Source organism: Narcine bancroftii, chromosome 14 (genome assembly GCF_036971445.1).
Source record: "Narcine bancroftii isolate sNarBan1 chromosome 14, sNarBan1.hap1, whole genome shotgun sequence".
Lineage (NCBI taxonomy): Eukaryota > Metazoa > Chordata > Chondrichthyes > Torpediniformes > Narcinidae > Narcine > Narcine bancroftii.
Window position 1 is genome coordinate 59,008,909 of NC_091482.1, and position 25,980 is coordinate 59,034,888.

Consider the following 25,980-nt stretch of genomic DNA (forward strand, 5'->3'; position numbering starts at 1 on the left):
TACAAGAGCATACACATTCAACAATCAAGATCAAGGTGATATTACATGCTTCCACCCTTTGACTGGTACAGACACAGCTCTTGCTACCTTGGCCTCGAGACTTAGCCCAACCCAGTGTGAAAGGTGCTACTTATGTGCCACAAGGAGTCCAAAGAGGCAGAATAAAGGGGCACATGGTCCTTTATAGTTCTGGGGGCAAAGCTGGGGGGCCATTTGTAAGGGTCAGTGTGGGCCCCATTGGTTGCTATGGCCAATGGCTCGGAGCCAAGTGCAGAGGCTTATTAGCAGGTGTAAACTGAGGAAATTCACCTGGACCATTTGGGTGAAGGTCAGGGCTGAGTCCGGGCAGGCTGCCTGGACTGAAGCACCTGGTGATTTAGGTGGGCCAATCGTAAGGGTCACCTTGATGGCTTGGGGTGAGTCTTTGACCTTGATTGGCAGGTAGTGTGCCCTCCAAACAGGAGCAGAGCAGCGCCACCCGGTGGTGGACACTGCCTCTCCACTACACTGTCTTTTACAGCTTTTCAGGTTTTGCAAACAGAAGGACAAGTCTTTCTCTGCCCCATAAGTTTCAGGAACTCATAGACAAACTATGCAAGGTCCATTTGAAGGCTTTGGTATTTGCAGTTGCAATGACAGGGAAACTGTCAGCATTCACAAACGTGAGACTGAAAAAAGCACCACCTTACAGACCAGCCATTCTCATCCTTTATTTTTGGCCATGACCCCCTTAGGACTCTGCTCAAAGCTTATGGGCCCCCTTCTCTGTGAAGAAGTTGGTTTCTTCTGTACTTCTCTTCTACCAAACTACCTAAAAAATATTATACGATTTCAGTCCATTCCCCCCCTCCCCACCTTTTAATATGCTGTGGTCCCCCATGTAGGCTGTTCAGCCCACCTTTGAGAATGGCTGATCAAAACTATGTACTGTCCACTGAACGTGGAGATCGGAAGCTGACATCAAAAACTTCCTTGATGTATTGTGTACTGCTACGAACGAGAAAATAGCAATTGACATCCACCTTAGAAATCTCATCTGCTGCATTCTTCCTATATTGATGTCTGGCTGCGAGTCGTGGACCATCACAGATGCAGTGAGAAAAAGAATCAATGCAGCAGAGATGTGGTTTCTCAGAAGAATGCCAAGCAGATCATATAACAAACAAAAAGGTTCGATGAAGGTACAGGAGCCTGAAGACGTACACTCAGCAGCACAAGGTCAGCTTCTTCCCCTCCACCATCAGAGTGATGAATGGTTTTGAGGCCAAATTTGTGGATGACACCAAGATAGGTGATGGAGCAGAAACTGTTGATGAAATCATAAAATTGCAGAGGGATACAGACAGATTGGGAGACGGGGCAAAAATATGCAGATGAAGTACAATGTTGAGAAGTGTTCGGTTCTACTTTTTGGCAGTGGAAATAAACAGGCAGAGAACTATTTGCACGGGGAGAAATTTCAATCCTTGGAGGGGCAAAAAGACCTGGGTGACCTTGTGCAGAGTCATCTAAAAGTTAATGCCCAGGTGGGATTGGTAGAGAAGGAGGTGAATGTGATGCTAGCATTCATTTCGAGAGGTATAGTGTACAAGAGTAAAGAGGTGTTAATGAGACTCTATGGGGCACTGGTGAAGCCCCATATGGAGTACTGTGTACAGTTTTGGGCCCCCTATCTTAAAAAGAATGTGATGTTGTTGGAGAAGGTGCAGAAGAGATTTACCAGGATGATTCCTAGAATGCAGGGGCTGGCGTATGGGAACGTTTGACAGCTCTTGGGTTGTATTCATTGGAGTATAGGGGAATGAGGGGGGATCTCATAGAGACATTTCGAATTTTGAAAGGTTTTGACAGAGTGAATGAGAATAAGATGTTTCCCTTGATGAGTGAATTGAAGACAAGGGGTCATACTCTTAAAATTAGTTATCCAATTAAAATAGAGAGGAGGAAGAACTGCTTTAGTGAGAGGGTCGTGGATCTGTGGAACTCATTGCCGCATAAATGGATAAGTATCTCATTAGTAAGGTTATCAAGGGATATGTGGAAAAGGCTGGAAATTGGAACTAGGTGAGAACCTAATTCAGTTTAGTGTATAGTCACAGAACAGACTCAATGGACCTAATGGCTTGCTTCTGCTCCTTTAACTTGTGAACAATGAACCACAGACACTATATAACCGTATAACAGTAAAGAAACAGGCCAACTTATTCCTTTCTTTGTCTTTTTCATTTTCTTGTAAAATTTTATTTATTCTTGTAAGGTGGTTTATATAAATGTTTGCACTGTGACGCTGCCGCAAAACAACAAATTTTGTGACACGTTCATGAAAATAAATTTTGATTCTCATTGTGAAATACACTAAAACTCCTGTTATCTGGAAATCAAGCAACTGGCAGCCTCAAGCAACCGGCAAAAAAAAAATCAAGGAAAATATATAGATTAAAAAATACGGAAGTTTATTAATGGCGCGCTTCGCCAATCCACGCAATATGCAACCTCAAGCAACTGGAAAATTCATTTATCTGGCATCTACCAATCCCCATAGGTGCCGGATACCAGGGATTTTAGTGATACCAGCATGTCCTAGTGATGGTAATCCCTCAACCAACATTTAAAACAGATAATTTGAGTATTATCACATTGTTTTATACACTGGGTGAATGGGTTTTTGTGTTTCCTGTACTGAATGCAGATCCAAATTGTCCACAATATCCTTTGAGGTCATTAAATATATTGGCTCCTCTTTTAATGGACCTTGCACATGAATACTTTGGCCCACAAGATTCTGCAATAGTGACATTTGACAACATGACCCTCTCTCATGCCCAGCAAAATTCCATTCAAGATGATTGACCTGCACCACAAAATCTAGTGTTCCAGAAAAAGTGCAAACTCATTGGTATTTAGCTGGCTGACGTGAAGAAAGGCACAAAACAAGATCTCTATGATGGTACATGACTATATTTCTCTGCAGTATGTGGCCACCTCATAATTAATTCGCCATTTCAGTATTTCTGTTTTTGCAGCTGAGACTTTAGATCTTCCCTTATTACCTGCTCCCGCGTAATCATGGCACAAAGGCAGACTTGTAAATGTGACATCCAAAGCGACTGGGAGATCATCAACTCAGTGAAAGCCTCTCTTGGGTCTGGCCGAAACCTGCTGGCCTTCCGGCGCACCGAGGTGTTGATGACGGAATGCTGCACATTCCAGGCAGGTGAGGCTTGGTGCAACCAACACGAGAGCATTGTGGGAAAGGACCATAGCCTAGAGTCCTTCTGTTAATGGTAACTGAGGGGCTGAGCCGAGGTGAAGTCCCTAAAAAAAATAGAGGGGGAAACTCCCAATGGTGCTAAGTAGAGAATGAATGTAATGGGGGTGGGGGGGGGGGGGGGGTGGCAAGATGGTGTAGAAGAAAGAACGATCCACAGCTGGATCATTAAATACCTGGTTTTTAAAAAGCATAAAAGTGGTTAAAAATAATATTTACAGTTGTTTAAATAACAGTGATTTATGAGGCATCTAATGTGAAAAAATTTAAACCTCAGCTTCAGAAAAAACTACCATATAAAAGTGTGGAAGAATTGAGGCCTATCTGCATAGCTGAATCCACGGAGTCGTCGCTGGGCGTCTCCAAGCCTCAGAGGACTCCAGCCCATTCGAGTCTGACTCTGGCGCCGATCCTGCCTCCACAAGATGGCGCCGACACATTGCTGAGCTCGGCTGTTGCCAACCTGCGTTCATGTAAGTCGTGCGCACGGGCGGCACGGCTGATAAGGGGACCTGCGAACCCGCAACCTCGCTGGGCAGCCCAGTGGTGCACAGTGTAGCATCAGAGGATGTTCCTACGCGTCCGATGACTTTGCCTGGCCTGCGTGGGCATCGCGGGTCCAAGAACTGCTGGATAAAGTGTGGGCTGTGGGGGAGCCTGAATGCCGGTGTCCTGAAGAGGTCGGGGTGCTGGTGTCAGATGTCCAGACCCGCAGCCCACACTTTATCCTACGATGACTGAGGAAGAAGAGGAACTTACCTTAATGGAATTCGTCCAGGAGGGGGAGCTTGCACGTAAAGGAGGTGGATCTCAAAAAGTGGAAGTGGAATCTGGAATGGATTCAGTGTTTACTGTTTTGGAAGGGATTGGTTGTCAAATGCATAATATGTCAAAACAAATATCCACTAAAGTGAATCAAGGATTTATGGAGATGAAAATAAAAATGAATACCTTGTGTGATGAAATGACAACTGTGAAACAGGAAATGATTGTAGTTAAAAGTGATATTAATAGATATATAAAATCAGTTGATACTGTGCAAGATAACTTTAAGAAAATTGAAACAGCCTTTTCTAAGTGTCAAACTCAGGTAGAATGTAATAGAGAAAAAATGGAAAAAGTGGAAGGTTCTTTTGTGGATTGGGGGATTCAAAAAAGAGATTTAATGAAAAAGATTGTTTCATTGGAATATCAAAGCCGAAGGAATAATGTGAAAATAGTTGGTCTTCCAGAGGACATTGAGAGTGCTGTCCCTATAAATTTTTTTAAGCACTGGATCCCAGAGGTGCTGGGTAAAGAGTTTTTTCCTGCAGGTTTGGAACTGGATAGGGCTCACAGAGCTCTGAGAAGAAAACCACTTCCAGGACAAACACTGAGAGCAGTCTTGGTTCGTTGCTTAAAATATCGAGATAGAGAAATGATTTTATGTGTGGCAGTGCAGGATGTACGATAGAGTCAGTCTCCATTAATGGTTCAAAATAACAGAGTGGTCTTTTATGCTAATTTGAGCCAAGAGGTTATTAGAAGACAACGAGAATTTAATACGGCCAAAGATGTTTTATGGCGAAAAGGCTATAAATTTGCTTTTCATTATCCTGCAATTTTGAAGGTTTTCTATGGAAATTTTCAATCTCAATCTTTTGAGAATCATCATGAAGCTTTGGTTTTTGCGAATTCTTTGTCGGAATTGCAAAGAAATGGGTGTTCTCCTCCGTTGTCTCCTAAGAGGAGGGTAAATGGAAATGGATATGGACATGGGAATGGTAAGAATGGAAAGTATGGAAAGAATGGAAAGAAAGAAGAGTTGACACAAAGTCTTCTTGATGTTGAAGATCCGGAGCAGTCGTTGGGCTTGGAATCATTGGGCTGAATATATGGACTATATTTTATTGTGTTTAATTAAATAATAAATATGTAACTGGCTGGGGTGGGGGGGGGGGGGGTTGGATGACACTGAAAACTTTGATCGTCATCTGCTGCTAGTGGGTTTACCACACCCAGATTTTTAGGGTATTACTACCTTTGGGTGGCTTTTTTTTTTGCATTTTTATGGTTTTTTTTGAGGGTTTTTTTTCTTGGAAGAATTATGGAGGAGAGCATTATTTTATAGTGTGTAAATATATTAGTAGTTAAAAAGATGTCTAAATTGAACTTTGCAACTTTTAATGTTCAGGGGTTAAATAATCCAATTAAGAGAAAGAGAATATTGGCTTATATAAAAAAAAATGAAAATTGATATTGCTTTTTTACAAGAAACACATTTGACTGAAAAAGAACATTTGAAATTGAAAAGAGATTGGGTTGGTCATGTTTTTTCTTCCTCTTTTAATTCTAAGGCAAGAGGAGTAGCGATTTTGATTCATAAAAATTTACCATTTGAATTTGAATCTTTAGAGGCGTATACTGGCAAAGTATTAAGAGTGAACTGTAAACATTTTGCTGAATCTTGGACTTTGTTGAATCTTTATGCCCTTAAAATAGATGATGAGCAGTTTATTTCAGAAGCTTTTTTATTGTTAACTCAAGCTAATGAAAATGTTTTAGTTGGTGGTGATTTTAATTGTGTTTTGGACACTTTATTGGATAGAAATCCAAAAAGTATAAGGAAATCAAAGATGGCAACACAAATTAATGCGTTAATGAAAGATTTAAATTTGGTGGATATTTGGAGAAAAGTTAATCCTACAGAGAAAGATTTTTCTTTTTATTCTTCATGAAATGATTCGTTTTCTAGAATTGATTTATTTTTGGTATCAGCACATTTACAAAGTAGAGTATTAAGAGCTGAATATAAAAGTAGAGTTATATCAGATAATTCATTATTACTTTTTTCTTGTGAAAGTTCAGAGATAGTACGTCCGTCGTTTAGATAGAGGTTTAATGCAATGTTATTGAAAAAAAAAACAGAGTTCGTCACTTTCGTTAAAGAGCATATTTCTTTATTTTCGACTGAGAATGTTAATTCTGTGAATAGTCATTTTGTAATATGGGATGCTTTAAAAGCTTATTTGAGGGGGAAGATTATTAGTTATTCTACAAAAGTTAAGAAACAAGATATGGCAGAAAGTTTAGAGTTAGAAAATAAGATTGCTGAGTTAGAGAAAGATTTTCAGAACGAGGTTGAAATTACGTTATACTTTACAAAATTATCAGTTTGAGTGCTTAATTAATCAATCTAAACAATGTTATTATGAGTTGGGGGAAAGAGCTCATAAATTGAAAGCTGAACAGACATCTCAGACTATTAATGCTGTTAAAAAGAATTCAAAAGTTACTTTCAAACCTCAGGAAATAATGACCAGTTTTATTCATTTTATTTGAAATTATATTCTTCTGAGGGGAAACGGGATAATGGTTCTATTGATTCTTACTTATCTAAATTAAAGTTACCGGTATTAGATGGAAATGAGGTTTAGGGATTGGAATCTCCTTTTATGGATTTTGAAATTAAGGAAGCTATTCAGGAAATGCCTAATGGGAAGTTCCCAGGGGATGATGGATTCCCTGTGGAATTTTATAAACTTTTTTATGATGATTTTTCTATGTATTTGGAGAAGTTTGTTAGTAGATTGATGGATTTATATCAGCCTCCTAGCTGGGCTAAAGTGGAGATGGTGTGTATTTCTAGGGTTGTGATACATGAATTTATATTTCATTGGAATTTGATTTTGTTACAGCAATATGATATGCCGATATTGAAACATTTGTTAAATATTTGGATAAAAAAATAGGGTGTTAGGGTCAAAAGATGAATGATCAATTTTAACTCCTTTGTATAATAATCAGCTTATTCCTTTTTCAATGTTTAATAATCATTTAAAGATTTGGGATTCTAAACGTATAAAGACAATACAAGATTGTTTTGTAGAGGGGAAATTTCTTTCTTTTAATTAATTGAGAGAAAGATTTGATATACCTGCAAATTCTTTGTTTGTGTATTATCAACTTAGAGCTTTGATAAAAGATAATTATGGTAGAGAGATGATTTTACCTACTTTGTCGAAATTATATAATTTTATACTACCGTTAGATCCAATGATTTTCTTGTTGGGAAATTTGTATTCGTTAAGGGGAATGGGATTGGATAAAATTCAAATTGCTTTTGTACGTTTGGTGTTATCAGTAGCGCATAAATGTGTTGCTAGTACTTGGAAATACGATACTGAGATTAATATAGTACAATGAATTGAAAGTATGTATCGTTATGGAAAAAATTACTTATAATTTAATGATAATTCTTCTTCTTTTGTTAGTAAGTGGTCTCCATATTTGAAATATATACATTTAGATATACTTTGAAATGTTATTAACATTTATAATATTTTCTTTTTATATATATAATCTATATATATTTTTTTTGCTCTCCTTAAGGGAGTTGGCTGTAGGGGTGGGAGGGTGGGATGGGTGTTAATGCAAAATTTTCTTTGATTATTTCAATACTGTAAGTTATGTTTTTGTTATCTTTTAAATAAAGTTTGAAAAAAAAGAGAATGAATGTAACAGTGTATAGATTTAATGCTAAGGATGCAAAAAGACTCAGCAGTTTTGTTGTTTGTAAATAGTTTATTGTGAAAAAAGTTTATTGTGGGATAAAATGAGCATGGTGAAGTTTATCTTGCCCCATAAATATTTTCACTTATGAAGGTTAATTTGTTCTGAGATTATTGACTCTCTCTAATATTTTTTTCAGAAATCCTAACTGAGTTTGAAAGTATTTGTTCTTATTTATAACCATGTTGTTATCCACATGAATTATCTTAATATTTATTGTACACTTAAGCTGTCATTATTCAAGAGAGATTGGTGTGTGCTCTTTCCAGAGATTGGAAAGAAACATTGATTCAGGTCCTCTCTTTTATCGCCAACATTTTCCCCATGTAGACATAAATATGTCCCAAGTTCCAAAAGCATTGACACACATTAATAAAAACATGAAACATTTAAACACATGATAGGAAAGGATATTCGCTAACAAGCTATGACTATTGAAATTTTCCAGCAGTGGTTTGCTTTGAAATGACAAGTTGAAGTCGTGTATTGGAACAGTACATGAACTGCCAGCGAGCCACTTGACACAAGTGGTTTAGAAATTGATCAACATATTTAGATGATTGGTTCCTCAATGTATACATCTACATTGTTTTGGTAATTACATGGATCGACAGATAGCAAATTAGCAGATAACAAGAACTGAATTTATTGGAAAAGGTTAAACAGACAAAGGCATTGGACAATTATTTTACATTGAAAAATAACCTTTCAACATCCAAGCTTCATGTTCAAGGATACTGCCTACGTTTCTAACCATGATTGCGAATCAACTTTATGGCAGGAGTTTCATTTGAATGGCTTCCATAAGGTCACTTTGATATCAAGCATTGTAAACTATTTGCACTGAAACTCTGTCTTAGGCATTTGCTGGTTTCCTCAGACTAAAGACCATTTGGAGAGGTATGTGTGACTCGTTAGGAAGAAAGGACAAATTGTTGATACTTTTGATACTTTGTAGGGTTTCTCCATTGTGCGAAAACACCAAGTATTTCTTTAACACTGTGACCAAGATACCTTTCATCATCACCATGGCAATATATTTTCCCACACAGGACCGAGGACCACGGCCAAATGGCTGAAAATATCGATGAGGTACCTAGAGGTATAGAATTGTTAAATTTGAATTATACTTGTCCATAAATAGCACTCTCAACATTTTTTTTCCCCAGAAGCTTCCTGAAAAAAAATTGGGGCATTACGACAGACGAACTTTAAGATGAACACAAAGGTAATTTCAGATTTGCTGTACCACGTAGGAAGTTGGAGAAACATTAAATTAACTTTTATTAAATTTAGCATGTTTAAGCACACAGTGATGCTGACCCGTTGGATTAGTTCGACTGCACACGTTGCACAGGGTCTGTCTTGGTTAACCAAAGTAGAGCTCATAGGCTTTCTCAATAAGTGCAGTCATGCTGCGACTTTGAGCCTGAAGTGTATATTCACCACAAATGTAACAGATGTATCGCAGCTGTTGCGACACACAGCTGTCTGCTCTATTGAATCTTCCTGAAAACAATAAATGCTCTTGTTAAGTACACTCATGATGCTATTGCCTGAAGAACATGTGCATCAATATGCGTTTAATCTATATCAATGTAATGCAAAGCATCTTTATATATGAGCTGCTTTTACAACCTATCTCATCTACCCTGACTAAGCATGCCCAGGCCTAAGACCACATTTCCACAACACCTGCATTGAGTACGTGTCCAGGCAAGCTTGGACTTACTAAAACAGCTTGATTTGTGGGCAATATACTAGTAGACTGAAAATATGACAGGAAATAGGTTATATCTAAAAAGGGTATGTGATAGGAAAATTTTAAGGTGATCAGCAGCCCAAAATCCAAAAGATTCACTCAAAAGTGTTGAGGAACCAAAATCTTAATGATACAGTGTAGTCAGAGGCAGCGTATTATTTTTCAGTGAACATGTGCACCATCTATTTGTGTAGAGATTAAAGCAGGTCTGGGCTACCAACTAAAACACTAAAGTTTTTTTTCCATGGTTTGATTTTTAAAAAAATCCAAAAGAAGTCTTGCATTTCTGAGGTTGCTTTGATTTTGCTTTCAGGTGATGCCAGCTGAAAGTTTGTGCACTAATTTCTGCAGAGCCTTTTTTGGAGCCTACAATTGGAAAACATGCCCCTTCCCTTTGCTAAGCTATGGCATAAAGCCTGGCATTTGTTGCTATGTCCACACTCTTTGCTGAGTGTGGTCAATGTATGGCGTTCACCAACACCCCCAACAGGTGTTGATGGAATTTATGCTCCTGGTGAAGGGAGAGGACAGCAGTGGTCAGGGGGAGGAGGGATGGCTGGGTGAAGGGAGGGAGGAGAAGTGGAAAGGGGGAGGGGGAAGAGGAGAGCAGGTTAGCAGAAACCAGGGAAAAGCCGATGTTAATGCCATCTGTGAAACCGTGCACATAACGAGTCAATTAAGGACAATTAAAACATTGGTTTTCAATTTTTTTACTTTCCACTCTCATACCATCTTAAGAAATCCCTTACTAATCACATAACACTTATGGCATAGGGATTACTTCTGAGTGGAAAGAAAAAGTTTGAAAAGCGCTGATTACAGCATTAAAATAAAAATACAGAAAAATAACATTTCATACCAGGTCATCATTCCTGGGGTAGTGAGTACAGACCAGCATTTTAAAACTTACTAATACCCACCACTTCAGCTCCCCTTCTAATCTTCATTCCGCCAGCTCCATCCTCCCTCCAACCCAGTCCTTCCTTGCACTCCTCAATGCTGACCATTCTCTTTCCCTGACCACTGATCATATTCAGTCCCAGCATTCACATCATCTGAAGCCCACCAGAACTCCTCCGTTCCCCTCGCCCCCACCTAACCTATCTCAGAGAGAAACCTCCTAGTGTCGACAGAGCATGGCTGCCCTGTGCATTGTGGCCAGACGGTGGATACAGAGCGGATCCTTCAGTACAGATTCCTGGCAGCAGCCAAACTAAGCAAGTGGAACACAAGAATGAAGCTCCCTCAAGTCCCCAACCAGCCAGTAACTGAGGAATTGCTGCTATTCATGTTCAAATAGTTTGCTGGTCCTTACCGTGTCCAAGTGGTCGAGATACGGCAAGCACATTAGCACCATACAACTAGACATTTTAACAAGGCATTATCAGGAAGAGGGAGAGAGCAAAGGAGAGGGAGAAAATAAAAATTGGCCCAAATTTTAGGTTGGCGTGGTAAGTGTAGCAGTTGGCACGTGCTCTACAAGTGCCAGAGAGACCCGGGTTCAAGTCTGGCGCTGTCTGTATGGGGTTTGTATGTCCTCCCTGTGTCTGCGTGAGTTTAATTTGGGTTCTCCGGTTTCCGCCCTCCGTCCCAAACGTACCGGAAGTTGTAGGTCAATTGGGTAGCACTAAATTTAAATTTAAATAAGAAGGTAGGTGGAGGAGCAGGTAGTGTTAAGGAAACAGGGAGGCTGCAGGAGGACAGAGACAGATTCAGAGAATGGGCAAATGAAATATAATGTCGGAAATTATATTTCCAACATTGTATTTCTAAGCAGATACCCTCCAATCCTGAAGTTGTTCCCTTTTTTTTCCAATCTTTTAAATATGAAATACAATACAATGAAGTAAAGGGAACAAAACTGAAAATACAGTATCACATATGTATATATATTAATATAAAACTTCAAACAGTATAAACTCAACCACCTCCCCACCCCCCCCAGTGCAATGGCTGAAAATGAAAAATATTGCATAAAACCCCCTCTAATAAGAAAACAACTAACAAAAAGCTGCTGAGCAGCTTATCCTGAGGGTGACATATATTTTGTAGTTTTTGGTTCCTACCGTAAATCAAATAAACAAAGGTATAACTGTATCTAATTTGGAAGAGTAAATACATCTAATCACGTTAGAAACATTCATATCATATGAAAATAAGACTTAAAAGGTCGCCAGGTAGCTTCAAATTTCACCGATGATCAAATACACGATATCAAAGTTTTTCTAAACAAGACATAATTATGAGAGAACCATTGAGGTCTGGAGTCTTTCCATTTGAATAGGATGGCTCTTCTAGCCAACAATGTAGAGAAGGCCACAACCATTGAAGAGGTCCAGAAAAACCCCCTATGTCTGGGTCAATAACCCCGGAAAGAGCAGTTACTGGATTGGGTCGCAGCTCCACCTGGAGTATAGTTGAAAAATTAAAAATTTATTTCCAATAATTTTCTTGGGATGAACAAGGCCAAAACCTATGTGTCAATGTAACAATTTCAGATTTGCATCTGTCTCAAATCCTGTGCCCAAGATGGCAGCAGCCTCGAGAGTTGCAGACTATGGGGAAGCAGAGAACTGGCGTAGGGCAACAGAAAATGTGGAGACCACCCACCCCCATTTGAGAAGGAGAAGCAGAGGAGACAACCAGAGACTAGGGCGGCGGACCAGCGAGGGGTTTTGCAGCTGAAGAACACACAGGCAGTCTGTTGGCAACTCAAGATGCAGAACTCACGCAGGGTGCGGGCTGCAGACAGCTGCAGTCAAAGGACTCCCACCAGGCCGCGGACTGCTGGAGAATGGCTCGACTGGCTGAAGGGGGACATGGTACCCGAGATGTGAGGGCCTCTCGATCATGTGGGAGGTTCAGATTTGGACCCCGGGTTGCCAATGGTTGGACTGCTCTCTGTGTGGCTGTGGGAGCACTGGAGGTGAATCCATGGACACTCAGCGACTCTGGGGGGACTCTCATTTGCTTCTCCTTCTCTGACTTTAAGGGGCGCCGGGCAATTTTTGTCTGCCTTACGGTGGACTGAAGGGAATTACATTTTCCATTTTATTACATGATAATAAAAGAATCTTGAATCTGAACATAGGTCCTCCGACTCAGACCTTCAACTGAATGAGACCAGCAGGCACATTGACAATGAACAAAAAAAATGCCAACACAGTCCTAAATATCACCTCATGTGTATTGAACACTGACTCTACACAGGTAGTGATGCAGCATACATCAGGTCAGGTATCAACTGTGGAGAGATAGAGTTTAAGTGAGAAGGGTTCTTCTGCAACGGACTTGCATGTTATCTCTAACAGAGCTATGTAAAGGACACAATTTACAGAGTATAGAATTACAAGGAAAAGAAAGATCATTAGTACCAAGCAAGGACAGCATGATAGCATTGTATTGGGGTTCATTCACAAGCCTGATGGCTGCAGTGAAGAAACTGTCAGGTCAACCAGAATGGTCTTTGACCTGAGAAGTTAATTCTGCACCTCTCTCTACTAATGTTGCTTGACCTACTCAGCATTTCCTTCATTTTTAGAATTTATTTCAGATTTCTAACATCTGCAGCATTTTATCTTTATGGGAATGTGAGTTGTATTGTCACATTTAATATCAAAGTGGTGATACTCACATTTTGGGCAAAGTTTTCCAGGCTGAACTCATGTGGCTTGAGAAAGAATTTGTCCCTGTGCATGACCCCCAGGTTAAGGATAATGTTGGTTCCCTTCTTCACCAGGAAGCCATCAATCACGTCATCTTTCAGTGCCTTACGCATGATGAAGTCCACCACCGGCTGGTACCTCATGGACTCGTTGATAAAATTCTCCAATATCTTCAGGTGCTGCAGGTCACTGTTCTGGATCTCCCTTTCCCCTGGAAGTAAAGAGGGAAGGCTGTAATCTAATCTGCGGTCTTTGTCTTCATCTACTGGAAAACAGCGACCTGAGGCCTTTCTGATTGGAAAGGTGTCTGGTGACATCTCTTGCCAGAAGGATGATTCAGTAATTATAACTAGTAAATGTATTTGAGAAATTACTGAAAGAATCTGTGGAGTGACAAAGGATGAGGACTGACTTTATAGCGGTGTACAAGGCATCGATCGTGTGGATGGCCAGAGGCTTTTTACCAAGGCTAACACGAGATGCGGAAGAGTTTTTAGGTGCTTGGGGGTAAGTATAGGGGAATGTAAGTTTCAGACAGAAAATGGTGTGTGTCTGGATTGGGCTGCTGGTAACAGTGGTGGAGGCAAGCACTGCAGTATCTTTTAAGACACTATGGGACGTGGAACTGAGAAAAATGGAGGGTTATGCAGTAGGGAAATTCTAGGCAGTTGTGAGATCAGGTTGTAAAACATGAAACCCTGCAGATGCTGTGATTGGAGTAAAAACACTAAAATTCTGGAGAAACTTAGCAGGCCACACAGTGTCCATAGAAGGTAATGATATATAGCCAATGTTTCAGGTCTGCTTAAGTCCGAAACATTGGTTATATTGTGGCGGTGTGAGCAGTGGAAGAAACACAGCCACCACATGGAGGGTCATTAATGAGTGTTTTTATTCAAATTCAACACGTCCCTTTAAGGACAGCATGAGCTCAGTCACCAGGTGCATTGTGACATCATAATCGCTGCCCAGCGTGCGCGCTGGAGTCGGAGAGAAACTCCTGACGACGCTATTTCTCCATGGCGGCCCCGCCACGTGGTGATACAAGCAGGGCCGGTTCGCCATGAGGATGTGTGCCGCCACAATATATCTTTACCTCCTCTGGACACTGTGTGACCTGCTGAGATAGTCCAGGATTTTTGTTTTTGAAAAGCAGGCTATTAGGTCGGCACGACACTGTGGGTCAAATGGCCTGCACTGGGCTTCAGATTGTTATGATCTCTGTTGTCAATCTTGTAATCTCAACCCCCCCCACCCACCCACTCTCTATAATGGAAGCTGAGCATTATGCCCTCTTGTAGTCAGGCTGCAGAGAACATCCTAGCCCCCCATCATGGGTTCTGAAGGAACTTGGTGCTGGTGGGAGACACAGGCTGATGTGGTGAGATGATGGTTTATTGGGATGAAACTGGAGGTAATGATGGATAACTGTGAGCTGGAACAGTGAGACGTCATAGTGAGGAAAGGGCATATGATGGATTGTTATACCCTGTTGAGATCTCAATTACACCAGGGAGATAATTGATTACAGATTAACATCTGCAATTTTGCATCACTTTATATGTACGCAGGGCTTCCACACTTCAGGAAGGAGGTGGCATCATATTGGGTGGGGGGGGGGGGTGAGTGCAGAGGGGTTCACCAGCACTGGCAGGTTTTAATTATGCCAAGAAATACAAGAGGCTGGACTGGCTTTCCCTGGATTGAACAAGGCTGAAGGAGTCACAAGATAACGAGAGGCTGAGATAGGGAAAATCTTTTCCATATGTTCGGGGTACCATAAACACTTTGATCTGTGCCGCATGAGAAGACCCAATGAGTAGTGCAGAAATGGATTGATTACAGGAGACTGATTCTGCTTTGCTGCTATGTGGAGGTGAAAATGGATGATAATTGTTTAAATTCAACACTTATTTTATTCTTGCTGAAACAGCTTAGATTTGCATTCTGCTGAATGAGTTTGTTCAATTGCTTTAACCCAATTAATGAAACAATATTCAAGGACAATACCAAAGAACCCAAGGATAGTCCATGGTATTTCCCTGCCTCACTTTCTTACCTGTAACGGTCCAAATCTCCTCTGTTATTTTCTTCTGCACGTCAGGGTACTGATCAATAAGCATCAACATAAAGTAGATGCTGATGGACATTGTGTCTGGCCCTGCAATCATTATTTCCAGGATGCTCTGCCTGACATTGTCTGGAGTCAACTCCCCATGTGTCTACATATATAGCAGAAAGACAATTTTATTTTAGCACCAATGAACAGAATATGGGCTTTATATTTACACTGGACAACGAAGATTTTGCTTCCTGAACACCTTTGGGTGTATTTTATTGATTTTGGGCAGCTGATCATGAGAATCACCTTAAAATGCATCGCATTTTTTAGATATAATCTACTTTGGTGATTTCCTGTCAAATTTTAAGTCGACTTCAAGCATATAGAACCATGAAGTGTAATGTCATTGAAAATTCATTTTCTACATTTGCACTTGGTCGTCTTCCCTGCTGATCTTGGCGCAGTCAGTGACGAACATGGTGAAAGGTTTCTCCAAGGTCATTGCAACCATGGAAAAGTGGTATCAGGACAACTGGAATCCATCAGTTCCACCCAACTGTTGTTGGACACTGATACGAGAGGCATCAAATGCTGAGTACAAATGAAAATCAGCGTCAAAACATTTTTAGGTCAATATGTCAGTATCAATATGTGATTAAGCCTGCTAAATTCAATAAAAGTTAATTTAATGTTTCTCCAACTTCCGACATGATACAGAAAATTATCTTTGTGTTCAGCTTGAAGTTGTCCATCATAATACCTATTATTTTTCAGGAAGCAAAACTTTTGAAAAAAAATTGTTGTCCAGCGCCACTGCCCCAAATAAGCCAAAATGAAACAAAAGATTTTCATTCTTTACAGTGAATGCACACCTCGCTGGAGGATTTTTGCTTTCAAATGATTATTCATTCACAAATGAATACATGAAAGTGAACTCGGAATCACAGAACTAAATAACTGGTACAGTAATAGAAGTTAAAATTGAAAATGCTGGAATATGAATCAAAAACAGAAATGTTGGAAGAATATATCCAATCAAGCAGCATCTGTGGAGAAAGAGAGACCAGTTAACAGTTTAGGTCAAAGACCGATTTGAATGTTTTCCGGTTGTATTGACCTGCAATGGGGTTTAATTCTATTGTATTCAGATCCCACCACCACCTCCCCCCAACCCACCTTCACTGTAATTCTGCTAATACATACACAGTATTTAGGTGAATGAGCTCTCCTTGACACAGACTGAACTGTGAGTTAATGTTCAAGATGGAATCTTAAGCCTGATCATTCTCACTTTTAGGAATAAGCTCATTTCATTTCCTATTTCACTGTTGCCACAGACTTATTTTTCCATAATGAGGGGGACTTGCCTTCTAAACTTCCATGAACATTGTAACAAGGACAACATTTAAATGATGCTCATCTCCAAATGTCTCAATTCCTCGGCTTTCCTGCTCTATGATTATATGTAAACTTTCTCGCACAATCGTTTTATCTAGTTAACCCAGTTATGTTAGAGTTTACCCGCTTTCTTCAAGACGGAGTAATGATAATTGGATGCACAGAGTTCAGATTTATTGTCAGAGTACATACATGACATCACATACAACCCTGAGATTCCTTTTCCTGCGGGCGCGGCAGAATTACCACTAATTGGTAGTGCAAAAAATAAACTGTACACAGTGTAAACAAATAAGGAACTGCAAATAAACTGTGCAATACAGAGGGGAATAAAAAAAATCAATAAAGTGCAGAAGAGTCCTTAAATGAGTCCCTGATTGAGTTTGTTGTGGAGGGGGAGAGGAGTACAATGGGATTTGGAAAACCATGCTGATTATCTTGCACTAATAAGATGAAAGTGACAATTTTGAACAATAAATCTGACCAGATAATTTTTTCTTTCTTTCCAAGTAGTTTTGTTAATGGGAGTGCAATTTCTGCAAAGATTTGACAAAATCTATGATAGTAGCCAATCATACCTAGAAATCTCCAAAGAGCTTTCTTATTACCGGGGAAAGGGAACACAGTGAAAGCCAATACTTTTGTTCCAACTGGTACCACCTGTCCCTGTCCTACCTCATAAGCCAGATAAATTACAGTGGTATGTTCAAACTCACTCTTATGCAAATTCACTGTGAGGTAGGCTTCCACCAGTCTCTGAAATAACTGCTCTAATTCAAGCATGTATTCTTCCCATGTATCCATACTAATTACTAAATCATTGATATAGGCTCCTGTGTGCTCTAAACCTTGAATTACTGCATTAATCATTTTCTGAAATGTGCTGGGTGCATTTTTCATCCTGAAAGGCATAACATTATACTCATACAATCTCGAAGGTGTAACAAATGCAGAAATCTCTCTGCCTTTCTCTGTCAAAGGAACACACTATTATCCTTTTAAGAGATCAATCTTTGTAAGAAACTAGCCTTTCCCACTTTATCTATACAATAATCTATTTTGGGAATAGGGAACGTATCAGTCTTTGTCACCATGTTTAGCTTTCGATAATCTGTACAAAACCTAATTGAGCCATCTGGCATAGACACCAGTACACAGGGTGAACTCCAATTTGAACTTGATTTTCAGATGATGTCATTTTTGAGCATATAATCCACCTCTTGATCCAACAATCTGCTCTTTTCCTGATTAACTCAGTAAGGATGCTGCTTAATAGGCTTAGCATCACATCATGACAAGCCACAGTAATTATTCTTGGAACATCTGGGAATATATCCTTAAATTTCATAAGTAATGTCTTCATTTCTTCCCTTTCTGATTTAGTCAAATGCATTAACTTGGTGTCTAAGTTTTGCAAAATTATAGAATTTTCCAGCCTGGGGCTTATCGCTTTCTGTGCTCCATGACCTTCCACGAAACTTATCTCCTCATTACTATCCTCTATAACTAGCACCTTGGTTGGAATCCTAGTCTCCTCCTCAGTCATTTTCTCAAAGTAAGCATGTTCACGTGACAGACCTGTGTCTCTCTTCGATGATCAGGCGTCTCAATGACGTAGGTGACCTGGTTAATTTTTGATTTCACCTTATATGGTCCTGAAAACTGAGCTCTCAAAGAGTTTGACTGCATTGGAAACAAAACCAATACTTTGTCACCAGGTTTAATGACCCTAATTTTTGGTTTTTGATCATACCGAATTTTCATTTTTCCCTGAGTAGTTTTTAAATTTTCCTTGCCATCTCACAAGCCTGATGTAATCTGTTTTTAAATTTGAAAACATAATCCAACAGATTTGATTGTATATCATTATGTATCCACTGTTCCTTCAACAATAGTAATGGACCCCTGACTTCATGACCAAACACTAACTCAAATGGACTAAAGCCAAAAGACTCTTGAGTTGCCTCTCTAACAGCAAACAATAGCAAATGGATTCCTTCATCCCAATCCTTACTATTTTCCACACAATAAACCCTCATCATATTTTTCACAGTTAAATGGAACCTTTCCAAGGCCCCTTGACTTTCAGGATGATAGGCAGACGACACAATTTGATGGGCTCTCAATTCATACACCACCTGTTGAAATATTCCAGACATAAAATTACTCCCTTGGTCCGATTGAATTTCCCTCGGTAGGCCAAAGAGTGTGAAAAATTTTAGCATAGCCTTCACAATCGTCTTTGCTTTAATGTTTCTCAGGGGAATAGCCTCTGGAAACCTTGAAGCTGTTCACATGAGTGTTAACAAATATTCATTTCCCGCTTTGGTTTTTAGCAATGGGCCAACACAATGCACTATCACTTTTGAGAAGGGCTCCCCGAAAGCAGGGATGAGTTGTAAAGGTGCCACTGGTGGTCCTTGATTAGACTTGGCCACCAGTTGACAAGTGTGACAGGTTCTACAAAAGTTCACAACATCCTTTCTTAATTTTGGCCAATAAAACTGTTTCCTTATCTTTTCTTCCATCTTCTTCACTCCAAGATGACCTCCTAAAGGCGTACTATGAGCCAACTTTAATATTTCGTTCCTATAAGTTTTGGGAATTACAACTTGCCTTATTACTGCCAAGTTTTCACTGGTAGGTATCACTTGTGGTCTCCACTTTCTCATCAATATTCCATCTTGAACAAAGTAACCTACTGGCACAGTTTCAATTTCCTGGTTAGACAGAATCTTATCTCTTATCCCAGCAAGATCAGGATTATGCTTTTGTCTAATTATTAATTCTTCTCTTGACAACAAGCAAAGCTGGATCCTTAGGTTTGTCCTCAATGCTTGCCTCCACTATAGGGTAATCACAGACTTTCTCTAACTCTACCCTTTTTTCTAGACATGGCTCTAGTAATGGCACACACAGGGTAGATTTCCAAATCCTTTTCAGACTCATAAACCAATAGCTTACTTGTGAGTTTCACCACAGGTATGTCTTTACCCTCTGCTAAATCATTCCCTAACAAAAGAGAAACTCCATCCACCGGCAGACTTGATCTTATCCCTATCGTAACCGAGAAATTAACTAAGTCTGATTTCATCACTACTCTATGCAAAGGTATAGGCTCTGCTTCACCACCAATGGCTTTAATTAAATTCACATCTCCAGTATTGGTCTCCTCACCAAAATTCAAAATGTTGCTTAATACAAGGGATTGGGCTACTCCAGTATCCCGCAGGATTTTAACTGGCACTTGATTGGATCCTTCTTTAACCGAAATGAAATCTTCAGTCATGAATGGTTTAAAAATATCCCTAACCTTCTCACTCTGAACACAGGCAGTTGGTACCACCCCTTTCTCTTTCTTCCTTTTCAGTGCAGGACAATTTGCTATTATGTGCCCTGGCTTCTTACAATAGTAGCAAATAACTCTCGAAAATTTTTCCTTCACCCATTTCTCTTCCTCTCTTCCTTTAACCTCACTTCTAGACTTTCTTTCTACTCTACTTGGATTATCAGGAGTATTCCTTTGAAAGGTTTTCCCTGGTGTCCACTTAGACTCGTGGGTTAAAGCATATTCCTCTGCGAATTTAGCCAATTCTTTCCAAGTTTTTATATTTTTCTCTGCCAAGTACACTTGAATATTGTCAAGAACACAATTTTTAATCTTCTCAATCAGAATGATTTCCCTCAATAAATCAAAGTTATTTTCTACTTTCATTGCAGTAAACCACAGATCAAAACACACAACCTTCCTATAAGCAAAATCCAGGTAAGATTGGGTTACTGCTTTTTTTAAACTCCTGAACTTTTGTCTATAAGCCTCTGGAACTAGTTCATAAGATTGGAGTATAGCCTGCTTTACAAATTTGTAATCAGCTGCTTGTTGTACAATGAGACACGAGTACACCTTTTGGGCTTTCCCTTTAAGAACACTTTGTAGCAGGTGTGACCACTGGTCTGGTGGCCATTTTAAATTTACAGCTACTTTCTCAAAATTCTGAAAATACTGGTCTATTTCAGCTTCCTCAAATGGAGGAACTAACCTCACTTCTCTACTGACCAGAAACTCTCCTCCTGACCAGCACATGGGTTTTGGGCTTCTCCCTCTCTTTAGGTTAGGGTCTGCCTCAATTTAGCTAGTTCTAGCTCATGTTTCCTTTCTTTCTCTCTCTCCTCCCTGGCGGCTGCTCTCTCCTCCCTTGCGGCTGACCTTTCCTCCATTTCTCCCTGCCTTACTGCTTCCTGTTTGGCTTTCCTTTCTGCCTCTCTTTTTTCCTCTAACTCTAGTTTACTCAAAGCCAACTTTACTTCCTCTGATGTTTTCTCCTTTGGAAACTGTTCTAATGCAGCTTCTTTAAATACCCCCTTTCCTACATAGTGCTTAACAATCTTTTGGGCAATTTCCTTTTTTTTCATCCCAGTTCTTACTGTAAGAAGTTTTAACTTGCCAATTATAACCATCAGTTCTGACTTTTTAGCCATTTTTAAATTAACCACTGAAGGGTTCGCTATGAACTGGTCAATATTCATAGATGCTAGTTTTTCTGCTGGTGATTTATACCCTCACCGTTTATTTTTAATTTCAAGCTGGAGCTTGAGTCAAACTCAGACAACTGATAATTAAGCACAAGTCAATCGCCCCTAAAGCTTCCAAATTGGTTTGATCCCGGACGATTTCCCCAAATTATGTTACATGGTCAAACCACCAACCACAAAAGAAGGCATATCACACAGGGGTAAAGATGAACAATTACTTTATTAACAAAAATTCACCTTCATAATCCCCCCCTTTCATAACAATGTCCACTGGTTACTATGCAAATCTCTATAACAGTGTAAAAACTAACAAATTCCCCAGCCTAAATATAACATACGTAATCAAAGTCTAAGCTACACTTCCAACCAGCCCACAGAAAATCTTAGACACAAACCAAACACAAAAGACACAAGACTCACAAAATCTTTGATCTCAAGCGAAGCAAAAATCCTAAACAAAATTCAGTTGGTTTGGTAAACTGAAGCCAAAAGATCTTAGAGAGAGAGAGAGAGAGAGAGAGAGAGAGAGAGAGAGAACAAAATTCAAAGCTGTCTTGTGTTGCTTACAGAGAGAGGAACCACTGGCTTGGTCTGGATCCTTCTGGCTGTCTTTTGAAATCCCAACATTCTAAACTGTCTTCCAGACCATGACTCCTGCTCTGGGCCTCCTTCCACTCCACAGCACCCCCAGTGGTAGTTTATCATCCAAGTCCAGAATGTTTTCATTTTCTGCACATGCTCAGTCCGTCTTCCACTCTCTCAGCAGTCCACCTTCACCATGGCTCTCTAAGGCAAACTGTCATTTTTTAACATAAAACCACACAACTCATAGGCCAATACACAACACAGAACTCTGTAACACAAGGTCCATGCTCCTGCCAGGAGCCTGACATCCCCTCTCCTGCTGGGAGCCTGAGGTCCCCACTCCTGCCCAGGAGTCCGAGGTCCCTGTTCCTGCTGGGAGCCCGACACCCAAGTCCAATGACTCATCGCATTATATCCGAATTCACGTTAAATCAGGGTGTGTAAAATTGGGGTTTCACTATATGTAAACAGGGCAAAAACTGTAATTTAACAGGATATAAGAGTGAATAAGAAGCAAATAAATTGCCCGTTCAGTGGGCAGCTGTGAATAGCAGAAATTAAACTTCAATTCAAGAATATTCACAAACTAGCAGAAGTCATGTGTGTGGCGGGGGGGGGGTCCATGAAATCCTGGTGGTGATAACCTCCAGAATATCTTCTAAATAATTGGTAATTCAATGCTGGTTGGAATTTTAATTGAAAAGTGACTTACCTAATATTTATGTTGGATTCTCTGTAAAAATAAAGGGGGTGTTACGTACATCTGTATCATGTGAACCAAGTTGTTTTTGACAACAATAAATATATTTAGTAAAAAAGGAAGTACCAGAGCATCGAGATCAGGACTGCCAGGCTGGGGAACAGCTTCTTCCCACAGGCCCTGAGATTAATGGACCCTGAAACCAATTAAATCATCCTCTCCCCCATTCCCCAAAAAATATTTCTGGAAAAGTGACTTACCTGCGCAAAGATCAAGTCAGTTGCAAAATCACTGACATCTTGAAGCTTCTCTGCATCTCTCAGCTCTTGTCGCTTCTTCAATAACAAACTTTCCATTGTATCCTGCAAATCCTGACTAAAATATGAGAACGCACACTATCATGGTTGTGCTCAGGACATTAGAAACAGCAGTAAGATTGATTCTTCAAACCTACTCCCACATGCATAAGGATTATCGCCTAGGCCAGTGGTTTTCAACCTTTTTCTTTCCACTCATGTATCACCTTAAATAATCCCTTGCTAACCACTGACCACCTATGTCGTGGTTAGTAAAGGATTGCTTAAGGTGATATGTGAGTGGAAAGAAAATGATTGAGAACCACTGGCCTAGGCTGTTGGACCCATTTACAACTGTTTTTATGTGTCAAGCATGTGTTAAAAAATGTATTGCACATATTTTAATGTGATTTACAGAACAATTTCCACCTTTGAACAATTGGACCGAACACTTGACATTAGCAATGTCTGTGACATCATTCGCATGCTCATTCACAACTGAAACTGGTGCACCCTACACGCACTAGGCACTTTTAAGCTGCAGCACCAGGGTAGCCCTCCTGGGACCCAGGGACGATTAGTGGGGCAAAGATGCTTCCAGCACCTTTTAAGCTGCAGAGGGATATCCCCGCGAAGACGCGTTGGATGGTGCACCACGCACCTCACCGGGAACGATCTTCAGATGCTGGCTAAGCAACTCTGCTGTGCTGCAGTACGGCCGGCAACTGTTGTGACCACCGCTGTCAGGCGAATGCTGCAGTCATTGGAAGTGCAGCACTGTGCCTTTCAGTAGATGCAGCCTGGAGACACACGCACGCAAGCGCTGACGTCACCGGAACAACCAGGTTGGCCATTTTTGTTCTCAAGTCGCTGGGGGATGTGACCTTGGTAAGTTTAACTAGATTCCCTGACTATCTCTGAGGTAGGTCCGGTTGGATTTGGACCACGCTGACCGGGTCAAGCTGCTGCGTGAGTAGGGCACTAACTGGGCAAATTGCCTGGTTAGCCCCATTTTACAAGGCAGCTTGAAAGGGCCTAGTGTCAAACAGGGAGCAAACTGCACCCAATCACCAACCATGTGCAAATAAAAGTATCCTACCTCCACATTGATGCCTTGCTCCCTGCCCCTTATTGCGCCTGCCTGATAGGGTGGCCATTCCAAAAGGAGGGCATGCTCATAGGTTATTATATATGTGTGTGATAACACACACACATAGTGGGGCTGCATTTGTTGTTTTTGCAATACCATTTAAATCATTTTTTAAAAACATTTTTAAATACTCTATATATATCTATGATAACCTATGACCATGTCCTCCTTTTGAAACGGCCATCTCTGTACTGAGCTATTGAAATCTGCTTTTTACTTCAGAGAATATTGCTGTGATATGTACCTGCAGTACAATTCCAGTGCTTGGGGTTGCTATATTTGCAGGGACAGATGTGTGCGTATAATGGTGGGATGGTGGTAAGGAAGGAATCTGTGGCCTGATATGATGAAGATCTATTTCCCACATCCCCCAACCCTCCCAGATCTTGCCTTCTGTTTACTGCAGGCTTTTGTACTGTGTTATGGTTGCCATGGTGATTGTACTTTAAGGCACTGAAACATTTCTCATTGATTAATGGGGAAGCAGGCTTTGCAATGACCATGCCGACCAAAAATGAGTGAAATCGAATCCAGGTCCAAAGCTGATTTGATCAGAGGCTTCAACTCTTACTTCCATAAAACCCATAATCCCAGAGTCCATAATCTATCTTTCTCAGGGCTGAATATGTGAAATAACTCCAATTACACATCTCTCCAGGGTAGAGAATGGCAAACTTAGAAGCGAAGAAATTCTTCCTCATTCTTAAACGGCATTTTTTAGCCTTTTCTACCTCTCATTCTTCTGGATCACATTGGGCACAGACCGATTTGTTCAATGCAGAATCTGGCAAGTCTGGAGATTGGGAGATGAATGATCAGTGTATTTTCCAGTTGCTTGAGATTGCGTGCTGTGTGATTTTAAGCATGCATTTTTCACCTATTTATTTGCCCATTCAGAGCCAGCTCTTCAGCGCTTGACGTCCTGCTTTGCGGAAACTGCCAAAATGTTTGGCCTGGAAGTCAGCCTGAAGAAAACTGAGGTCCTCCATCAGCCAGCTCCCCACCCTGACTACCAGCCCCCCCACATCTCCATCGGGCACACAAAACTCAAAACGGTCAACCAGTTTACCTATCTCGGCTGCACCATTTCATCAGATGCAAGGATCGACAATGAGATAGACAACAGACTCGCCAAGGCAAATAGCGCCTTTGGAAGACTACACAAAAGAGTCTGGAAAAACAACCAACTGAAAAACCTCACAAAGATAAGTGTATACAGAGCCGTTGTCATACCCACACTCCTGTTCGGCTCCGAATCATGGGTCCTCTACCGGCACCACCTACGGCTCCTAGAACGCTTTCACCAGCGTTGTCTCCGCTCCATCCTCAACATCCATTGGAGCGCTCACACCCCTAACGTCGAGGTACTCGAGATGGCAGAGGTCGACAGCATCGAGTCCACGCTGCTGAAGATCCAGCTGCGCTGGATGGGTCACGTCTCCAGAATGGAGGACCATCGCCTTCCCAAGATCGTATTATATGGCGAGCTCTCCACTGGCCACCGTGACAGAGGTGCACCAAAGAAAAGGTACAAGGACTGCCTAAAGAAATCTCTTGGTGCCTGCCACATTGACCACCGCCAGTGGGCTGATAACGCCTCAAACCGTGCATCTTGGCGCCTCACAGTTTGGCGGGCAGCAGCCTCCTTTGAAGAAGACCGCAGAGCCCACCTCACTGACAAAAGGCAAAGGAGGAAAAACCAAACACCCAACCCCAACCAACCAATTTTCCCTTGCAACCGCTGCAATCGTGTCTGCCTGTCCCGCATCGGACTGGTCAGCCACAAACGAGCCTGCAGCTGACGTGGACTTTTTTTACCCCCTCCATAAATCTTCGTCCGCGAAGCCAAGCCAAAGATTTGACCCGATTTTTTTGTTTGCCAGTTGCTTGAACTCAAGAAAACAGAGGTTTTACTCTATTTCTTTACAAGACAAGCGCTTCCTGGCATAAATTTATATGGTGAACATGAGCTACACTGCCTTCTATCACCTGCCTTAAAATGGACTCAGG

General features: G+C 40.8%; 1 protein-coding gene across 3 annotated transcripts in view; it reads right to left on the minus strand.

Annotated features, from left to right (window-relative positions):
* cyp19a1a (cytochrome P450, family 19, subfamily A, polypeptide 1a) overlaps positions 1–25,980 on the minus strand; it is a 52,349-nt gene that overhangs the window by 12,266 nt on the left and 14,103 nt on the right. For 2 of the 3 annotated variants that reach the window (XM_069911400.1, XM_069911398.1), the window contains 4 exons: positions 22,785–22,899; positions 15,306–15,468; positions 13,216–13,457; positions 7,825–8,915 (listed from right to left, as the gene is read on the minus strand). In XM_069911400.1, the coding sequence (XP_069767501.1) occupies positions 8,676–8,915; positions 13,216–13,457; positions 15,306–15,468; positions 22,785–22,899 (760 nt within the window). In that variant the 3' untranslated portion in view covers positions 7,825–8,675. Of the gene's footprint in view, positions 1–7,824; positions 8,916–13,215; positions 13,458–15,305; positions 15,469–22,784; positions 22,900–25,980 lie in introns of those variants that run through there. The other variant, XM_069911399.1, reaches the window with a different exon arrangement.